At 42.7% G+C, this 17,058-nt stretch overlaps 1 protein-coding gene across 1 annotated transcript in view; it reads right to left on the bottom strand.

Moving 5' to 3' along the window:
- Positions 1–10,998: 10,998 nt before the first annotated feature.
- The window catches only part of MOGAT1 (monoacylglycerol O-acyltransferase 1), a 28,782-nt gene continuing 22,722 nt past the window's right edge, over positions 10,999–17,058 (bottom strand). The window contains exon 6 of the mRNA XM_006082771.3: positions 10,999–11,469. Within this exon, the coding sequence (XP_006082833.1) occupies positions 11,315–11,469 (155 nt within the window). The 3' untranslated portion in view covers positions 10,999–11,314. The remainder of the gene's footprint in view (positions 11,470–17,058) is intronic.

The following is a 17,058-nucleotide window of genomic DNA, read 5'->3' as shown; positions in this document are numbered from 1 at the left end:
GGACCCAGTTTTACAGTCATTATAGAGCAGCGGTTCTCAACCTGTGGGTTGCGACCCCTTTGGGGGTCGAAAGACCCTTTCACAGGGGTCGCCTAAATACATCCTGCATATCGGATATTTACATTACGATTCATAAGAGTAGCAAAACTACAGTTATGAAGTAGCAACGAAAATAATTTTATGGTTGGGGGTCACCACAACATGAGGAACTGTATTAAAGGGTCGCGGCATTAGGAAGGTTGAGAACCACTGTTATAGAGCAACTTAAAACAAAACATATAAAGTCTGGCCCAGATCAGCAATACAGATTTTCAGTTTAAGATATCTGGTAAACTTTAACTTGTTCATGACAAAGAACATAATTTGGAAGCTTACTCTTCTTGTTGATCTCAGGAAAATTAAAGTTGGCTTGATAGTCTGAGCTTGTCATCACTTTCCAATATTCTGTGTTCCAGGTACAGAGCCTGTCTTCGGCAGCAGTGGTGGCCTCCCAACACCATTCTCCCCCTCCTCTCACCAGTGAACAGCCCATGACATTTTTAAATGGTTGAAGAAAGATCAAAAGAAAAATAACACTTCATGAGTAGAACATGAAATTCAAAATTCAGTGTCCATAAATAAACAGCCACATTCATTCATTTACACATTATCTCTGGCTGCCTTTGCACCACATGGCAGAGTTGAGTAGTTGTGACAGAGAACAAATGGCCTGCAAAGCCTACGATATTTACTGTCTAGGTCTTTATTGAAAAAGTTTGCTGACCTCTGCTAAAGAGAATGGAAAGTCAGCCCGACCAGCTGGCTCAGTGATTGAGCTTCTACCTATGAACCAGGAGGTCACAGTTTGATTCCTGGGTTGCGGCCTCGATCCCCAATAGGGGGCATGCAGGAGGCAAGCAATCAATGATTCTCTCTCATCATTGATCTTTCTATCTCTCTCTCCCTCTCCCTTCCTCTCTGAAATCAATAATTTTTTTTTTTTTTAAAAGAGAGAATGGAAAGTCAATCTCTTTCCCACCATATTTGCAGCTGGGGGATAACCATGTGGCCCAGTTCTGACCAATGAGATGTCAAGGAAAGTTTGCAAGAGGGATTCTGGGAAAAATAATGTGGTTCTTAACAAAGTACAAGAAGAAAGTAGACTTCTTTCTTCTTTGTGCCTTAAATGCAGATGTGACATTCAGAGCTCTGGGGACATTTTCTGTCACCGTGACGAAATAAGCATGTGGTCGCCAGCATTTCTATCTGATATCTTGCTTCATTGGTCAAAGATCTAATGCTTTCTTGAATTTCTGGATTTAATTTGAAGAAGTCTATCGTTTTTCTAAAACGAGTCTGCATAATGGTCCCTGGGGAAAGAATAATTTGGACAGATGCTTCCCAAGGGAAACATTCTGTTTCTTTAGGAATTTGATTGTGGTCACGTAAGCCCAGACTCCAATTGAGGGGAGTTCAACTTCAGCCCAAGGTCAATCTGCCAAGGTACTTGGAGTGGGAAGGACATAAAAACATTTAAGAAGCAGCCTTCCAACATTAAATGTGCTCATTTAACTGTGGCAAAGAGGTAAGAGCATCAGTGATGACTTATTCCTACTATGCAGTGAATTTCTGTCTAGGAGAGATAAGTTTATACTCAGCTGAAATTTGGTTTTCTTATGTTCTATTTAAGTATATACTCAGCTGTTTTTCTTATGTTCTATTCCCATTTTTATTACATTTTGTGACAATGTAGATCATGAAATCTCTAACACATCTATTTCCTATGGTCCTTTTGGGAACAAAGTATAAATCAATAAGTGACCTTTAAATATACATATTTTTCAACAGATAAGAACAAAACAAAATAAAAACTTTGAGTAAATGCTATAAAAAGAGGAGGGTATTTCTTTTCATTTCAGACATGTTAAGTATATCTTGGGTTTCAAAAGTCCTAGGGTCTAAGCAATCTTTTATTAAAAACATTTTTGTCCTAGCTGGTTTGGCTCAGTGGATAGAGCATCAGCCTATGGACTGAAGGGTCCTGGGTTTGATTCCGGTCAAGGTCACATGCCTGGGTTGTGGGCTTAATCCCCAGTAAGGGGCGTGCAGGAGGCAGTGATCAATGACTCACTCATCATTGATGTTTCTATCTCTCTCTGCCTCTCCCTTCCTCTCTGAAATCAATAAAAAAATTTTAAAAAAATTTTAACTCCATTATCGGAGAAAATAATTTCTCTTTATAGAGAGAAAAACCGAAGCCCAGAAAAGATGGTCACAGTCACTGAATAGCACTCTCCACAGGACCCTGTCCCTCAGAATATTCACTGCCATTAGTGCAAGGGCACTGGGACAAAGTAATGCATCACCAGGAACTCCCGACAGAATCTCAGTGAAACGTGTGGAAACCTTACCTTCCAGAGCCGTAAGCCTGTTTGTCATTCACACTGAACTCCCAGTACCTGGAAAACTGCATAGCATCAAGGGGTATGTAATTACATATATAAAACAGCGTGTGCATAACTGTGTCATTTCAGAGCATCATAAGGAAATTATTTATTTCCCAAAAATTATTTTAAAAGCTGCTCTCTGGGACATAAAAAAAAAAAAAAGCTCCCTTGCCATTCTTCCCAGAGGTGGAGAGAGCGGCTAGCTCTGCCTTCACACCCAGGGTGGCCGCCCGGCCCAGTGTGCATGGGACCGAGGGGAATCCCAGGATGGAGCTTTCACTGCTAAAATCAGGCAAGTCCCAGGCAAACCATGACAGGTCACCACATCCTGACTGCTCTGCCTGGTTCCATTCCCTGCATGGCTCCTACCAGACCCACAGGCAAGGATGCCCCTCTCCACACAGCCAGAGCTCTGGGCTGCTGCTGCTCTTGGGACACTTGCCTCCCTCTGTCTCCGATGAGATCCTTTTCTGATTATGGGCCCCCGGAGGGCAGCACACAGGTCCCACACCTTGGTTCTTTTCACCCAGTGCTTGATCACATTCATCCACTTGATGGGAAGGCATTCGGAAGCACTGGGCCCCGAGTGTCCACCTCCACCCTGTATCCCGAATGCTTGCATTTATGGGCAGAAACACACCTTGCAGCCAGGCCGCCGCCCCTCCACAAAAACCTTAGAATCGCTGGGAAATGCAGGAAATTCCAATTGAGCCTAGTAACCACAAATAAAGCTGGAAACAATTCTTCAGTGGATTCTTGCCAAACAGCCCCGACGGAGAAATAACCCTGATGGAACTCGAATTCGCAGGAAACACATTATATAACCCAGACAGAGGATCTAACTGAAGTCGCTGCATGCCTGGTTCACAAACACCAGCAGCCAGAGCACAGAAATCACAGGCAGGATGGAAAAGGAATGTCTCCTTTGAAATAAGGGCCCTGGGGCAGTTTCTAAGCCTATAGAGAGGTGGAAAGGGAAATAACTTCTGCAACCAAGCAGGCCGAAAGGATGTGGTAACAGCTTCAGAGCCATTCTAGAGTTCAAGAGCAACAGTTCCTTATGAATAGCGTTTTCTCTGGCCACAGATGACCACTGGGGCACGCTGCTTTCAGAAGCTCTGTCATCTAAACATCTAAGCTCAGCAATTGTAGCCCTATCATCCGGATGGTTTGGTTCACGGGACTCTCAACAGTAACAGTGGAAATGTATAGTTCTAAAGGTCATGTTTCCTGTGCTGATTTGAACAAACACGACTGTACTATGCTGTTTCTGATTTGAACAAACACAGCTTTACTATTCTGTTTTTACTTGACTTTGGACCAGTTGCTATAATATCACCTGTCAACTTGGCAGAGTACCAGGGGATGGGGGCGCTTTCAGGGTCTCCCATTAGATTTTCAAATGTGTGTCTAGACAGAGGTTGATAACAGTAACCAGTGTTACCCACGGCAGCCTTTTCAGAAAGTGTGAGCTTCTGCAGGACTCACTCCTTCAGATGACCAGATTACCAGAAAAAGGCCAACCAGGGGACGGCCCTTCCTCCAGGGGGCGCCATCTCTGAGACAACCTCACACAGGCAGCATCGGGTGCGCTCCTGTCCTATCGCTGAAATGAAGGTCCCCGGGACAAGGACACACCATGGAATGGAATGTGAGAGGTCCTTTAACATGTACCGCTGTCCTCAGGGTTGCCTCGGCAAAGTTCTTATCCCCTCTGAGGCCCAGTTTCCTATGGGATAAAAATAGTACCAATCTCATAGGGCTAATTTAAGAGGTACATGTCATAAAGTATTTAGCTCTGTGTCTGGCACATTGTAGGAGGCCAATAAATATTGAGTGTTGTTTTTATATGGTAACGTTTTAATTAGCATATGTTGCAGCATTAACAAAATACTGGGGAAAATTAAAGTCAAACAGCATTTTACACAATAATAAAACAGCATGTTCTTTACCCAATAAGATACCCGAAAAGAGTATTAAAAACACTTATTTTGACAAAGAATACCAGAAATACCAACATTCTCAAAAAAATCAAGGGCTAAACTTTATTGTACAAAGTGCTGGCATCGAAGGGAGGCAACTTCACTTTTGACACACTTTAAAAAGGAATTTAGGTCTTAGCAGCTTCCATTATTTTGGCAAGTATATGACTGACTCGATTTTATAAAACAGCTTTATTGAGGTATAATTCACAGACCACAAAATTCACCCATCTGAAGTGCCAAGTTTAGAGGTTTTTAGTGTATATATTTGCAGAGTTGTGTAACCATCACTGCAGTCTCATCATCACCCACTGGCAGTGCTTCACCGAATTCGTAATCTATACACGTTTGGACCAGTTTTTTGAAGATTTCGGATTCTGAGAGGTTTCACTCTCCTCCGACCCCATGAGACCACAGCAGTTTCCGGGCTTGTTTTCTTTTTACTGTCCCTTGTTCTGGCTTCACCCTACACACCTGCAGTTCTCGGTTACCCTGCCCATGCTTTGTATACTGTCCTTTATCCCATCAAAAGAATTAAAAGACAGACTCTTCAGTATGCGAATTTACAATGCTCACAATTTCAATGTCGTTTCCTTGACAACATTCACCCATAAGTCCAAGGTAATTAAGCCTTACCAAGGTGTGTAAAAGTTAAACCGTTCCATCCAGGTTAAACACCACACCCACACATTTATAACTCGGGCACAAAACACATTTATTGGTCAAAACTTTACAAACCAAGAGCTTGTGAAAAGCACACAGCAACACATAAAAATATAGAAAATATAAAAATCCACCACCTTGTATAAAGATTTTAACAAGTAATAAACCATTACTTCATAGTTTTGAAAGATATAAAGGGAGAATCCTTGTAGATCAATTTCTCCTCTCTTTATTTGGAGAATTAAATTACTTTTGAAAAACACCAGGTCTAAAGGTCATTGTGATGCTGGACAAATTGCAGTAGCAATTTATGTTTTATATACACCAAGAGAAGCGAGGCATTCATTTGGACTCACTGCATGTCTTGCAGGAAAAATCATCGAGATAAATCTACGTCTCTAACTCGTTGTCATTACAATGACAGGAAGAAAGTCAGCAGAGACCACAGAGATAGAACCAGAAGGGACCTTGACCCTTCACTCCTCACTTGATTTACACAGGAAAGAACTGAGCCCCGCTCACCCAGTTAGCGGAGGACCAGAGGCCAAACGACTATTTGAAATAGAAGCCTGGAGAGCAGAAAAGTGGGATTTAGATTCTCTGGTTGTCTTGCCATGACTGCACCCCCACCCTGGAGGGTTTAGAATCCAACCAGGAAGTCCTAGGCTCTAAGTTGGCCTAGAAGTAAAGTTGGGGAGAATTATGCAGCCCTGGGAATCCAAGGGAGGGAAGTCAGATTTATCTTTGTTCTCCAGAGAGCCTAGGATCATTCTCAACCAGAATCTACGAGCTATAAAAATAAATGAATAAATAAATAAATAAATAAATAAATAAATAAACGCCGCTGTGGTGACCCAGCCGGATGAGACTGGAACCAGGATGGACGCGGGGCTTGAGGCGGTCATGTGGTGACAGAGACTCTCCGTCCACCTGTGTGAATGACGAGGTTGCTTGTCCTGAGCAGGGTCTGTCACCATCCCGAGCACAGGCACCTCGCCTTCCCCGGCTGCTTCAATACGAAAGGGCTCTGGTGGCTAAGCCTGAGGGTGAAAACTTGGACGTGGCCCAGACACATCACCAAAATAGCTCTTGCAAAAGGGAAAAGTCAACACTGCGGTGGACTGGTCTCAAAAGAAGAAAAATGTTCTCAGTCCCGGTAAGGCAGCGCTTGCTTGGGAGCTGTTAAATCCCTTGCTTTAAGTGTATTTTTAATCACACTCTACTTTTTGGAAATATGTTTTATAGGGGGATCCCTGGGTTTATTAACCAACAACCATGGAATAGCGGCACCTCCAGCTCAATCTAGAGCAGGGCGACAGGAACATGGAGTCGGCTCCAATTCGCATTCAACTTCACTGGGTTCGACTGCTGCATCTAGACAGGCTGTGAAGTCCCTTCTAGCTCTAAAACCTGGTCTCTGTGACATGATCCATCGAAGTGCCAGGTTAGGGGCCCGGCATCCTTTCAGAGACTGCTCGGAGTCCAGATCTACATCAGAGAAGGCAGACTGTGCTGCGGGGGTTAACTATGGATTGGGGTACACTTGCACCTCCTCATTTAAGATAGTAAGGCACTAAGCTGAAAGTGTCTGGGGAGGATTACTCTCAAAAATCAAAATATAGCCCTAGCTGGTTTGGCTCAGTGGATGGAGCATTGGCCTGTGGACTGAAGGGCCCTGGGTTCGATTCTGGTCAATGGCACATGCCTGGGTTGTGGGCTCAATCCCCAGTAGGGGGCGTGCAGGAGGCAGCCGATCAATGATTCTCATCATTGATGTTTCTATCTCTCTCTCCCTCTCCCTTCCTCTCTGAAATCAATAAAAACAAACAAACAAAATATAAGGTATTAGAGAAAACCTTTTGGTGTTAATACAAAGATATACTTCCTAGAGAAACTAGAGCCATGAGCTGGTTATTTCGAAGTTGCCTTGTTGTTCTTCTTTAAAAAGATATACATATTAACCAATGTCACCCCAATAAATTTAACTTAAAAATAAAATAAAAAGAGATACAAATTTTACCTGGAGGACCTCTCCCAGCACCACCAATAGATATTTAATCACTTAGTATGAAAAATGCATGAGAAGGATGACAACTAGCAATCCTGGGCCATTTGGGGGAAAACGTAATCAGCAAATCCCATCCACATTGTCTCTTGTTTGAGGAAGAGAAGACGAACCCCAACCTGTTTACATGTCTACCCCAGACTTTGGTAGCTGGCACCACTGAGGTAGTGTGGGAGAGACGTCACGCTCCAGAAGTGTGGGCATCACGTGTAGGTGCCACCCCTTGTGCTTCCCATGACAGAAATGTGCCTCCTACCAATAGAGAGGGGTTTACTTTCAAACCTCTGCGTACGATAAAGGCCCACCCATCATCCCCGAAGTATGTACACTTTGACATTTTCATAGTCGTGGAGAAGGGTTTACATAATTCATACACAGCGTCCCTTAACCTGGCTCCTCTTGGGCCAGAGCAAACCTGGCTGGCCTTCATCACACTGAGGCTACAGCCTTCCATGGACTTAGCCGGACACAGACCCCTTCAATACTCCTGGCGGCCAGACAAAGGAAATGACAGCCTGCACCCAGTGTGTGAGGGAAACAGGAAGAAGAGCCGTCCAAATCAAACAGCATAAATGCACATTTTCTCAAGGCAGCTCGCCCAGTTTCTCTTCCAGTGTCCTAGATTATTGCTGTTGCTGTTAATTGTTTTGCTTTGCTGCTTAAATTTTAGGTGCAAGTGTGTAATAGACAAGAGCCTTGAAAATACTAGTAGAGATCTCCATCAAACCACACTAGTGAATACAATAGATGACCCACATGTGTTTCGCAGCAAAGATGCATATAAAAATTTCCCTTGCAATTGGTAGGGCTCTATGGAACTCACCACTGTGCTTTGCGTTTATGAAAGGAACTCTGGCCTGGCAGGATTAAGACCTCTGGAGACCCTAAGAAAGGAAGAGATACATTCCCTAATATGTACCTATTGTTATCGGGTTTTAGGGATGCCGAAAGTGAAGTTGCTGATGTCTAGATATTTTAACTGGCAAAATTCTAGATAAAGTCATCAGAGCAGAACTTTTCTCACTCCTCAGTGCCTCTGTGTTAATGCAGATGAGCTGCAACTGCTTACCAGACAATCAGCTGATGTTGGGTGGTCAGTGTGGCCTTCTGCCTCCCAAGTGTGAGATTAAAATTCATAACTTTGTGAAACTGCAAAAGACTATGAGCATTTAATAAACTTCTCCAAAGAGAGGATATTCATGTGTTTTGTAGTAACTTAAAGACCTTTTTTAAAAAATATATATTTTATTGATTTTTCACAGAGAGGAAAGGAGAGGGATAGAGAGTTAGAAACATCGATCAGCTGCCTCCTGTACACCTCCCACCGGGGACGTGTCCACAACCAAGGTACATGCCCTTGGCTGGAATCGAACCCGGGACCCCTCAGTCCGCAGGCCGACGCTCCATCCACTGAGCCAAACCGGTTAGGGCTTAAAGACCTTTTGATCGATGTTTCTCTCCCAACTTCTCCCTTCCATTCTCTCTAAAAAATCAATTTTAAAAATATTTTTAAAAAATATCTTGCCCTAGCTGGTTTGGCTCAGTGGATAGAGTGTCAGAACTGTGGACTGAAGGGTCCCAGGTTTGATTCCGGTCAAGGGCACATGACCAGGTTGTGGGCTCAATCCCCAGTAGGGGGCGTGCAGGAGGCCGCCAATCAATGATACTCTCTCATCATTGATGTTTCTATCTCTCTCTCCCTCTCCCTTCCTCTCTGAAATCAATAAATATATTTAAAAAAATATATATCTTAAAGGCCTTTGATTGTGGTTACTCAGGCCTCACAGCTACATTCTGAAAGACTGAACCCTGATCAGCCAGAGTGTCATTTTATGTAAATGAGGCTCCTTTTACATTTTTTTTTTTTGGTTTTGAGTAATACCAAAAAGGATTTATAGTCGAATTTTCTGCATCTAGTAAAGCAAGTGTGTCTTAATTCCTGCTTTGATAAAGAAAAAAGAAAGAAGGAAAGAAAGAAAGGAAAGAAGGAAGGAAGGAAGGAAGGAAGGAAGGAAGGAAGGAAGGAAGGAAGGAAGGAAGGAAGGAAGAAAGAAAGAAAGAAAGAAAGAAAGAAAGAAAGAAAGAAAGAAAGAAAGAAAGAAAGAAAGGCCATGATCAGTGGACTCCAGGATTGCTCAGTGTGAAGACAACAGGACGTTGGCCACAAAACCTTATGAAGAACAATCGAGAAGGTTTGCTTTCTCATGTGTGAATGCTTCCCTAGTCAAGGCATCACCCAGCGCACTTTCATTCTGCTGTTGCTGAACCTGGGAATCGAACCTGGGACCCTTCAGTCCACAGTTCTGACACTCTATCCACTGAGCCAATCTGGGCTCTAGCCCAGGGACTGATGTTTTAAAATTAGAGGCCGGAAGACATTTTACCAATGAGTTAGAACAACTTAGTAAAGTTACCCTCAAACACCTAGAGTGGAGGAAGTACAGACACAACATCTAGCAATGGAGATCTTTTGGAAACTTGACATTCTTCTTACTTCCTGAATAATTACTTCACACTTAGAAACTAATCATCAGAAACCTCCTTCTGGCTTGCTCCTTCCAAGCCAGCATGCAGGACAATCAGATTCAGCCAGTCATCTCCTTCTGAGAGTGGGTCTTGTCTTATTATAGGTTTCATCCTACAGTCGAGCTTTCAAAATTCCTCGCCCTATGGTAAAGTTTGTCTCTGTGCTCATCTACAAGTACACTATTTTGAGCTGACGAAGTGTCATGAGCTGACCCAGGCACAGGGAGACATCAACGCACATGGGGACAGGTTCCGGCTCTCACAGACCTGACGCTGTAGTTCAGAGGAGACTCCTATAACCCAAGTCAGCTGAGAACTGGCCACATCTCACCAGAGAGGGTGCTTTCTTTCACAGCTCCTCTTATTCAAAGAGGCCATTTGGGAAGAAAATTAAAACCATTTCTATTACATGAAAACCTTCCGCAATTTCAGTGTCCTAAAATATACAGGAAAGTGTGTCTTCCTCCTTTTTCTATAGAAAATGGACATATTTCTTAGCAGATGACAAGGATGAACATTTCGAAGCATGAATAGGAATGAGGAGACACGCTCTCATACACGGGGGTTTCCGTACGGTAGACTCATCCTACTCTGAAAACTGCATAACGATTCTGCCCCATTGTATACAAATGTGTTGGTTGACATGACCTAACGCAGGGGTCCTCAAACTTTTTAAACAGGGGGCCAGTTCACTGTCCCTCAGACCGTTGGAGGGCCGGACTATAGTTTAAAAAAAAACTATGAACAAATTCCTATGCACACTGCACATATCTTATTTTGAAGTAAAAAAACAAAACGGGAACAAATACAATATTTGTATTTGCATGTGCCCGCGGGCCGTAGTTTGAGGACCCCTGACCTAACGGATCAAATAGTCTAAGCCTTAAAAGTAACATTTTTCACTAAAAAATGGACTGTTCAAGCAACAAAAGTTAATGATCTCTCCTAGCTCCGTATGGCAAATTATTTTACACACCGTCTCCTAAATGTTCCAGCTGCATGGAATAACAGCTAATATACTTAGTGAAAACACCACCTAAAATGATTGTAATATTGAGCCTAAGGGTCTGCATAAGGAATAAATCTAAACCAGCGGTTCTCAACCTGTGGGTCGCGACCCCTATGGGGGTCGAACAACCCTTTCACAGGGGTTGCCTAAGACCATCGGAAAACGCATATATAATTACATATTGTATTTGTGATTAATCACTATGCTTTAATTATGTTCAATTTGTAACAATGAAAATACATCGTGCATATCAGATATTTACATTACGATTCATAACAGTAGCAAAATTACAGTTATGAAGTAGCAACGAAAATAATTTTATGGTTGGGGGTCACCACAACATGAGGAACTGTATTAGAGGGTTGCGGCATTAGGAAGGTTGAGAACCACTGTTCTAAACAATTTCTGAACCTGTAAGATGATTTCATCTTCCTCAATGAGGAAGTTATTAATAGACTTATAGTCACCTCTAACCTTGTCCTATCATCACACACTGTATTTTTATTTAACACAGTTCTACATCAACATCTGTCACCATAAATAATACTTTCCAGGTGCAAATTTAACTCCACAGTCAAGGAAAGAAATTAACATATTTAACATATTTATTCTCCCGTCCTCCTGCGGCCTTCTAAGAGGACAGTTATCTAAAAACAAGAGTGTGGTGCTCTGGGATGCCATACTTCCCTTTGTGCTCCTCAAATAACTTCCTGAGCTCCTCCATGTAGGTCTGATGCAGCTCCTCAACCTGCTCCCGGGTGGGGTTCAGAGTCTGATGAACAGGGATTGGATGGCCAACTGCAAAAACAGAGAATACATCAGACGTAAGAAACCAAAACCACTCCACCCCAGACCACTGCCTCAATGAACAGCCCTGGAGAGATCTTCCAATCAGAACCCATCAGCCCCACGAGCTCCAAGCCCTCTCTCATTTTACTGGCTGCCCACAGTGGTCACCCCATCCCATTCAACAACAATTAAAGAACTTCCCTTCCCGGCAGACACTGGATTGTCAGTCCCCTGGTGGTTCAGACTTTGAGTCAAGTGAGCCACTGTGCTGCCCGCAGCTGTGAGGGAAGAGGCCACAGCTGCAGGCGGACGTCACCGGCATTCCTCCTCTGGTACAGCTGACAGCCAGACCACAGTCCCCTATTGTGAGTGACTGTGAAGTCTTGAATCCTGAGGCATCCACCCTCTCCTCTGACTCTGTTTAATGTCATCCTAAAAAATTCAAAGAACATATATCTTCGCAGCTAAATATCTGTACTAAAAAACATACATAATCATAAGGATTCCACTGTTTGTAATAGTGGAGGGAAAAAACCAACCAAAAGTCTCAATAGAAAAATTATTAAATAAACCATAGAACATTCATCCAATGGAATCCAAGGCAGCAACTTTTTCAAATAAAATAATATTTTTGTAACTATGCATGATGACAAATGTTAACGAGATTTATTGTGGAGATCATTTTGCAATATATATAAATATCAAGTCAGTACATTGTACACCTAAAGCTACTAGAATGTCAATTATACTTCAATTTAAAAAAGAAAATAATAAATATGTATGTACACATAGAGATGTCTAAAATGTAATAATAAGTGGGGGAAAAGCAAAAAATATATGATCCCATTTATGAAAAAAATTTATATTTCTAGGTGCATTATAAACGTTTTATGTATTTAAAAAGTCTGGAAAGAGAGACTGATAACCCAAGGAAGGAGAGATGAAGGAACTTTCACTTTATCTGTACTGTGTAAATTTTCTACATTTGTGTTTTACCTATGTAATTAAAGACGAACTAATTAATTTTTTTAAAAACCTGGAAACTACTATATGTATTTTAAAAGCCATTTATATAATAAATAACTTTTATCTCACCTGTCTCAGGCTTTAGAAAATATGGATAGGTACACATGGCTTTCGCTCTCCTGGGTCCTTTCTGCTACTCACTGCGCCCTCTGCTGGTCTGATGCTGCTACTGATGCCAAGAGTTTAAAATGTGCAGGATGTTCTATGACCAGCTTGGGCAGCAAACTGCTTATTCCCTTTGATTAGCTTGGGCTTTCGGTAAGAGAATAGAACTCAAAGAGAAGGGTATTTCCTTTGGCCTATCCTGAGTCACCCCATGACACATATACGCGTTAATATTCTCAAACTGCTAACTTTTAAACCAGATATAGCCTCAAGAAGCTCATGCACAGTTTTCTTTGATAGTTTTGATGTCAAATTTCTATAAAGTAGACATCAGTCCTTTGTAATTCAACACGGAGAACTAGAAATATAACCGTCACGCTGTGAGTTGTGGCTGGGAATATGCACTGAGGCTAATGTGATCTTGGGCGAAGTGGGAGCTGGCGATGCATAGAAAGCACTGGGCTGGACCAGGCCTGGTGCTAGCTCACCAGCAAGCACACTGAGCTAACAGGCAACTTCCGCCCTGGCCTTGATTTTCACGTGCATGGATATGAGTACAGTTAGGAAAAATCTGAAGCTTCCTTTGAGCTCTGAACTTTGTTGTTGTTTGGGGGAGGGTGGGGGGGGGGGGAACCTACATGTCAATCTCCCAGCGAATTCCTGATTTTATAGAAAAAGCTTCTGTTTTCTTAGTGAAATTATCCCACGGACAGAGATCAAGTGCAACTAACTATTCAGGATGGGAGTGGGGGACACCTAAAGAGACACAGCCGCCTAAGGAGATGAGGTGTATTGTTCCCAGCTTGCTGTAATTAGGACTTGTGGATTCTGAAGTTGAGTCTTCTTTTCTGTGCGCTACCTCACAGTTAACTTCAATTCTGTCCTTTTCTTATTAGTGGTTTTAGTATATTTCAGAGAGTTGTTCCAGCAAGCCCAAACATGACCACTGTATTAAATTTATCATCATAAGTCCTTTCCCTTTAAAGCGTGAGACAGACATAGTCATACTCGCCTCCTCCTTTTTATATGTAGAGAAACAGCTGCTGAAAGTTCCTCAACTACACACAGAAAGGAAATAACTTAAAGCCAGTATTCCTGCCCCTCATTACAAAACTGACCCAAAATTGGATCAGAATAAGAAATCTTTCTCAGTTATTTTTTAGGGATAAAAACAGAGATGACAAACAAAAATATGCAAATCTGAGAAGGGTCCCCTGATCAGAATTCTCTCTCTCCTCAAAAAAGGAGAGGTTTACCACTAAGGAGGAGAAAAAGATGTTTTCAACATAAAGCTAAGTGAGTGGCAAACTGCTGCATAATTCTCTTTTTATGACACAATGGAAAAAACAGCTGCATCAGACTGCTCTTGGAAAGAGAACTCGTTGCCCTGGAAAAAAAATCACCCAACATCTACTTGTGGCAGAGTCAGGAATCAGAGCACTTGTTTATGTTTCGGTGCTTTTTATAGCTGGCATGCTCGCCTGTTCCGTGTTCCAAGTCCACCCAACAATTCGAGGTCACTTATGCATCTGTTGCTGCCACAGCAGCCTCGCTTTAACGTCTATGGTGCTGTGTTGTATTTATAAAGATGAAGAACGAGCAGCTTCATGAGCCACTGTATATACGGCTGGAGAAAAATTAGGAAATGGGCATTATCTTCTTCTCGTTGAGGCAAAGAGATTTTTCACAATAAGAAATCTCTGTTCTGCCCTAGTCGGTTTGGCTCAGTGGATAGAGCGTTGGCCTGCAGACTGAAGGATCCTAGGTTTGATTCTGGCCAAGGGCACATGCCCGGTGTGGGGTGTGCAGGAGGCAGCTGATCATTCTCTCTCATCATTGATGTTTCTATCTTTCTCTTCCTCTCCCTGCCTCACTGAAATAAAAAAAAAGAAATATATTAAAATAAAAAAATAAAAAGAAATCTCTGTTCTGCTTTTCTGTGATTATGAAAACTCCATAGAGTTTCTCTCCCTAAGGGTCTCACACAGGAATCCCTCTCTCTAGAAGCTACATAGCTGCACACTAGAGAAAGGACTGGTGGGAGCTGCGTGGCAGAGCAGGGTTGTGAAGAGTCCAAACGTGGGTGCCAGGTGACCCCCTGCTTCAATGTCCAACCTCTGGCTTATGGTGAGGCTCAAAAGATGCTCAGTGTAAGTGTGTGTGTGCCCATGTACACATACACACACCACACACTCATGAACATTTATCGAGCACCTTATACATCATACTAGGCACAATACTGGTCCCCTTAACATGATCTCTTTTAATCTCTACAATTAATATTTCAATTAAAGGTTCCCCTTCCTTTCCTTCTAGTTCAGAGAATCCCTTAGTGTGCTTTCCCCCCATCAGAATATAAAAATGACTTGAAACATAATAGACTACTGCTGTCCTCATGTTGTTTCAAACCTGTTTTATTTAAAGTACATCCCTTCCCTATCTTTTTCCCCCTACCTGTTTTTATTTTAAAATATTTCAATCCTAGAAAAAATGCAAAATCACTTGCACACTCTTCCTTTAGACTCACCAATTTTGAACTTTTTGCAAACACACGTATATGAAACTGATATATGTGTATATATGATTATTATTTTTATTTTTGTAGGACCATTTGAAAGTTGTACACAATAAGTATTCAATCATGGCCGAAACCGGTTTGGCTCAGTGGATAGAGCGTCGGCCTGCGGACTGAAGGGTCCCAGGTTCGATTCCGGTCAAGGGCATGTATCTGGGTTGCGGGCACATCCCCAGTGGAAGATGTGCAGGAGGCAACTGATCGATGTTTCTGACTCTCTATCTCTCTCCCTTCCTCTCTGTAAAAAATCAATAAAATATATTTTTAAAAAAAGTATTCAATCATGTTAATCAACCCTGTATATTTCAGCATGTAAGAACAAAAACACTGTCCCACATAACAACACCATCATCATACCCAAGGAATTAAACCTCTGCACAATATTATTTTGTACTTAATCCACATTCGAACTTGACCAACTGTTTCAATTACACCCTTTATCCCTGTTCCCCCCAATCCACAACAGCCGGTGTGTCTCTCTGAGTACTCACTCTCTCCTTTCTGTCTTCCACAACATTGATACTTTTTAAGAGTCCAGACCAGCTGTTTTGTACAATGCCCCACAATCTGGATTTGTCTCATTATATCCTCATTATTTGATTCCAATTAACATTAACAGGAAAATTGAAACACATTTGCTAGCTCCCAACAATCTAGTCAGGAAGCTTCTGCTCTGCATGAACCCACACTCCCCTAGCACCTGAGGGTACAGGTGCCTCCCCACAGATTACGTCACCTACTCCCCAGGAACCGGTAGAGAAGACAGACCATTCTAATCATCTTCTCTTTGGAGGTGTAAACTCTGAGGCTCAGAGAAGATAAATGAAACATTCTAAGTCTCTCCGAGTCAGACCTCAAGCCCACACCATCTCCTCGCACATCTGGCTGATGCATAATAACCAGCTTCACGACGTCAGTATTGATTGTGCGTGTGGCGGGTGCTGAGCGTTAGCCACAGCCATCATGGTGCGCCTGCAGATAAAAAAGGGCCAATGGCTTAATGGCATGGTTGTTTTCAATGCTGCCGTAAGGATCAAATGAAACAAGTGTTTCTAGGACGCCCACATCAGAAGACAGGCTGAGGAGTTAACAGGAAGTCCATGGAAGTCTAGCAAAGATGGTCCGTGATCCCTTTCTGTGCTGCACACAAACACTGATGGGAAGCCTGTAAGGGTATCCATAATGCAAATAATCTAACACTGGGACTTTATGGTAAATTACAACTAATTAATATAGAAAAAGAAGTGAAAAAAGAAAAATATATAAACAACAAAATAGCTATAACTGCATATCTATCAATAATCACTTTAAATGTAAATGGATTATATGCTCTAATCAAAAGACAAAGGGTGGCTGAATGGAAAAGAAAGCAAGACCCATGCATACACTGCCTACAAAAGATCTACTTCAGATTGAAAGATACACATAGACTGAAGTAAGGGATGAAAGGTGAGGGAAAAAAAACTGGGGTAGCAATCCTATATAATAAAGCAGTTATATGCAAATTGACCCTCACTCCCTCACAAGATGGCTGCCTACAACCAGGCCGGCAGGGGGGTTAGTGAGGGATGACCAAACAACTGAACAAGCAGGCTGCATGGGGCGACCAGGTTGGCAGGGAGGTTAGTGAGGGACGACCAAATGACTGAACAAGCAGGCTGTGTAGGCGGCCAGGCCAGCAGGGGGGAGGGGGACAGTTGGGGGCAACCAGGCCAGCAGGGGGGACAGTTGGGGGTGACCAGACTGGCAGAGGGGGCAGTTAGAGGCAACCAGGCCAGCAGAGGGGGGCAGTTGGGGGCAACCAGGCTGGTGGGGGAGGAATTGGGGGCGATTAGGCTGGCAGGGGGGACAGTTGGGGGTGACCAGGTTGGCAGGGGGGGCAGTTAGAGGCA

This window comes from Myotis lucifugus, unplaced genomic scaffold (genome assembly GCF_000147115.1).
Source record: "Myotis lucifugus unplaced genomic scaffold, Myoluc2.0 scaffold_3, whole genome shotgun sequence".
Classification (NCBI taxonomy): domain Eukaryota; kingdom Metazoa; phylum Chordata; class Mammalia; order Chiroptera; family Vespertilionidae; genus Myotis; species Myotis lucifugus.
The sequence above is the reverse complement of the archived record's forward strand: the minus strand, read 5'-3'. Positions and strand labels throughout refer to the sequence as shown.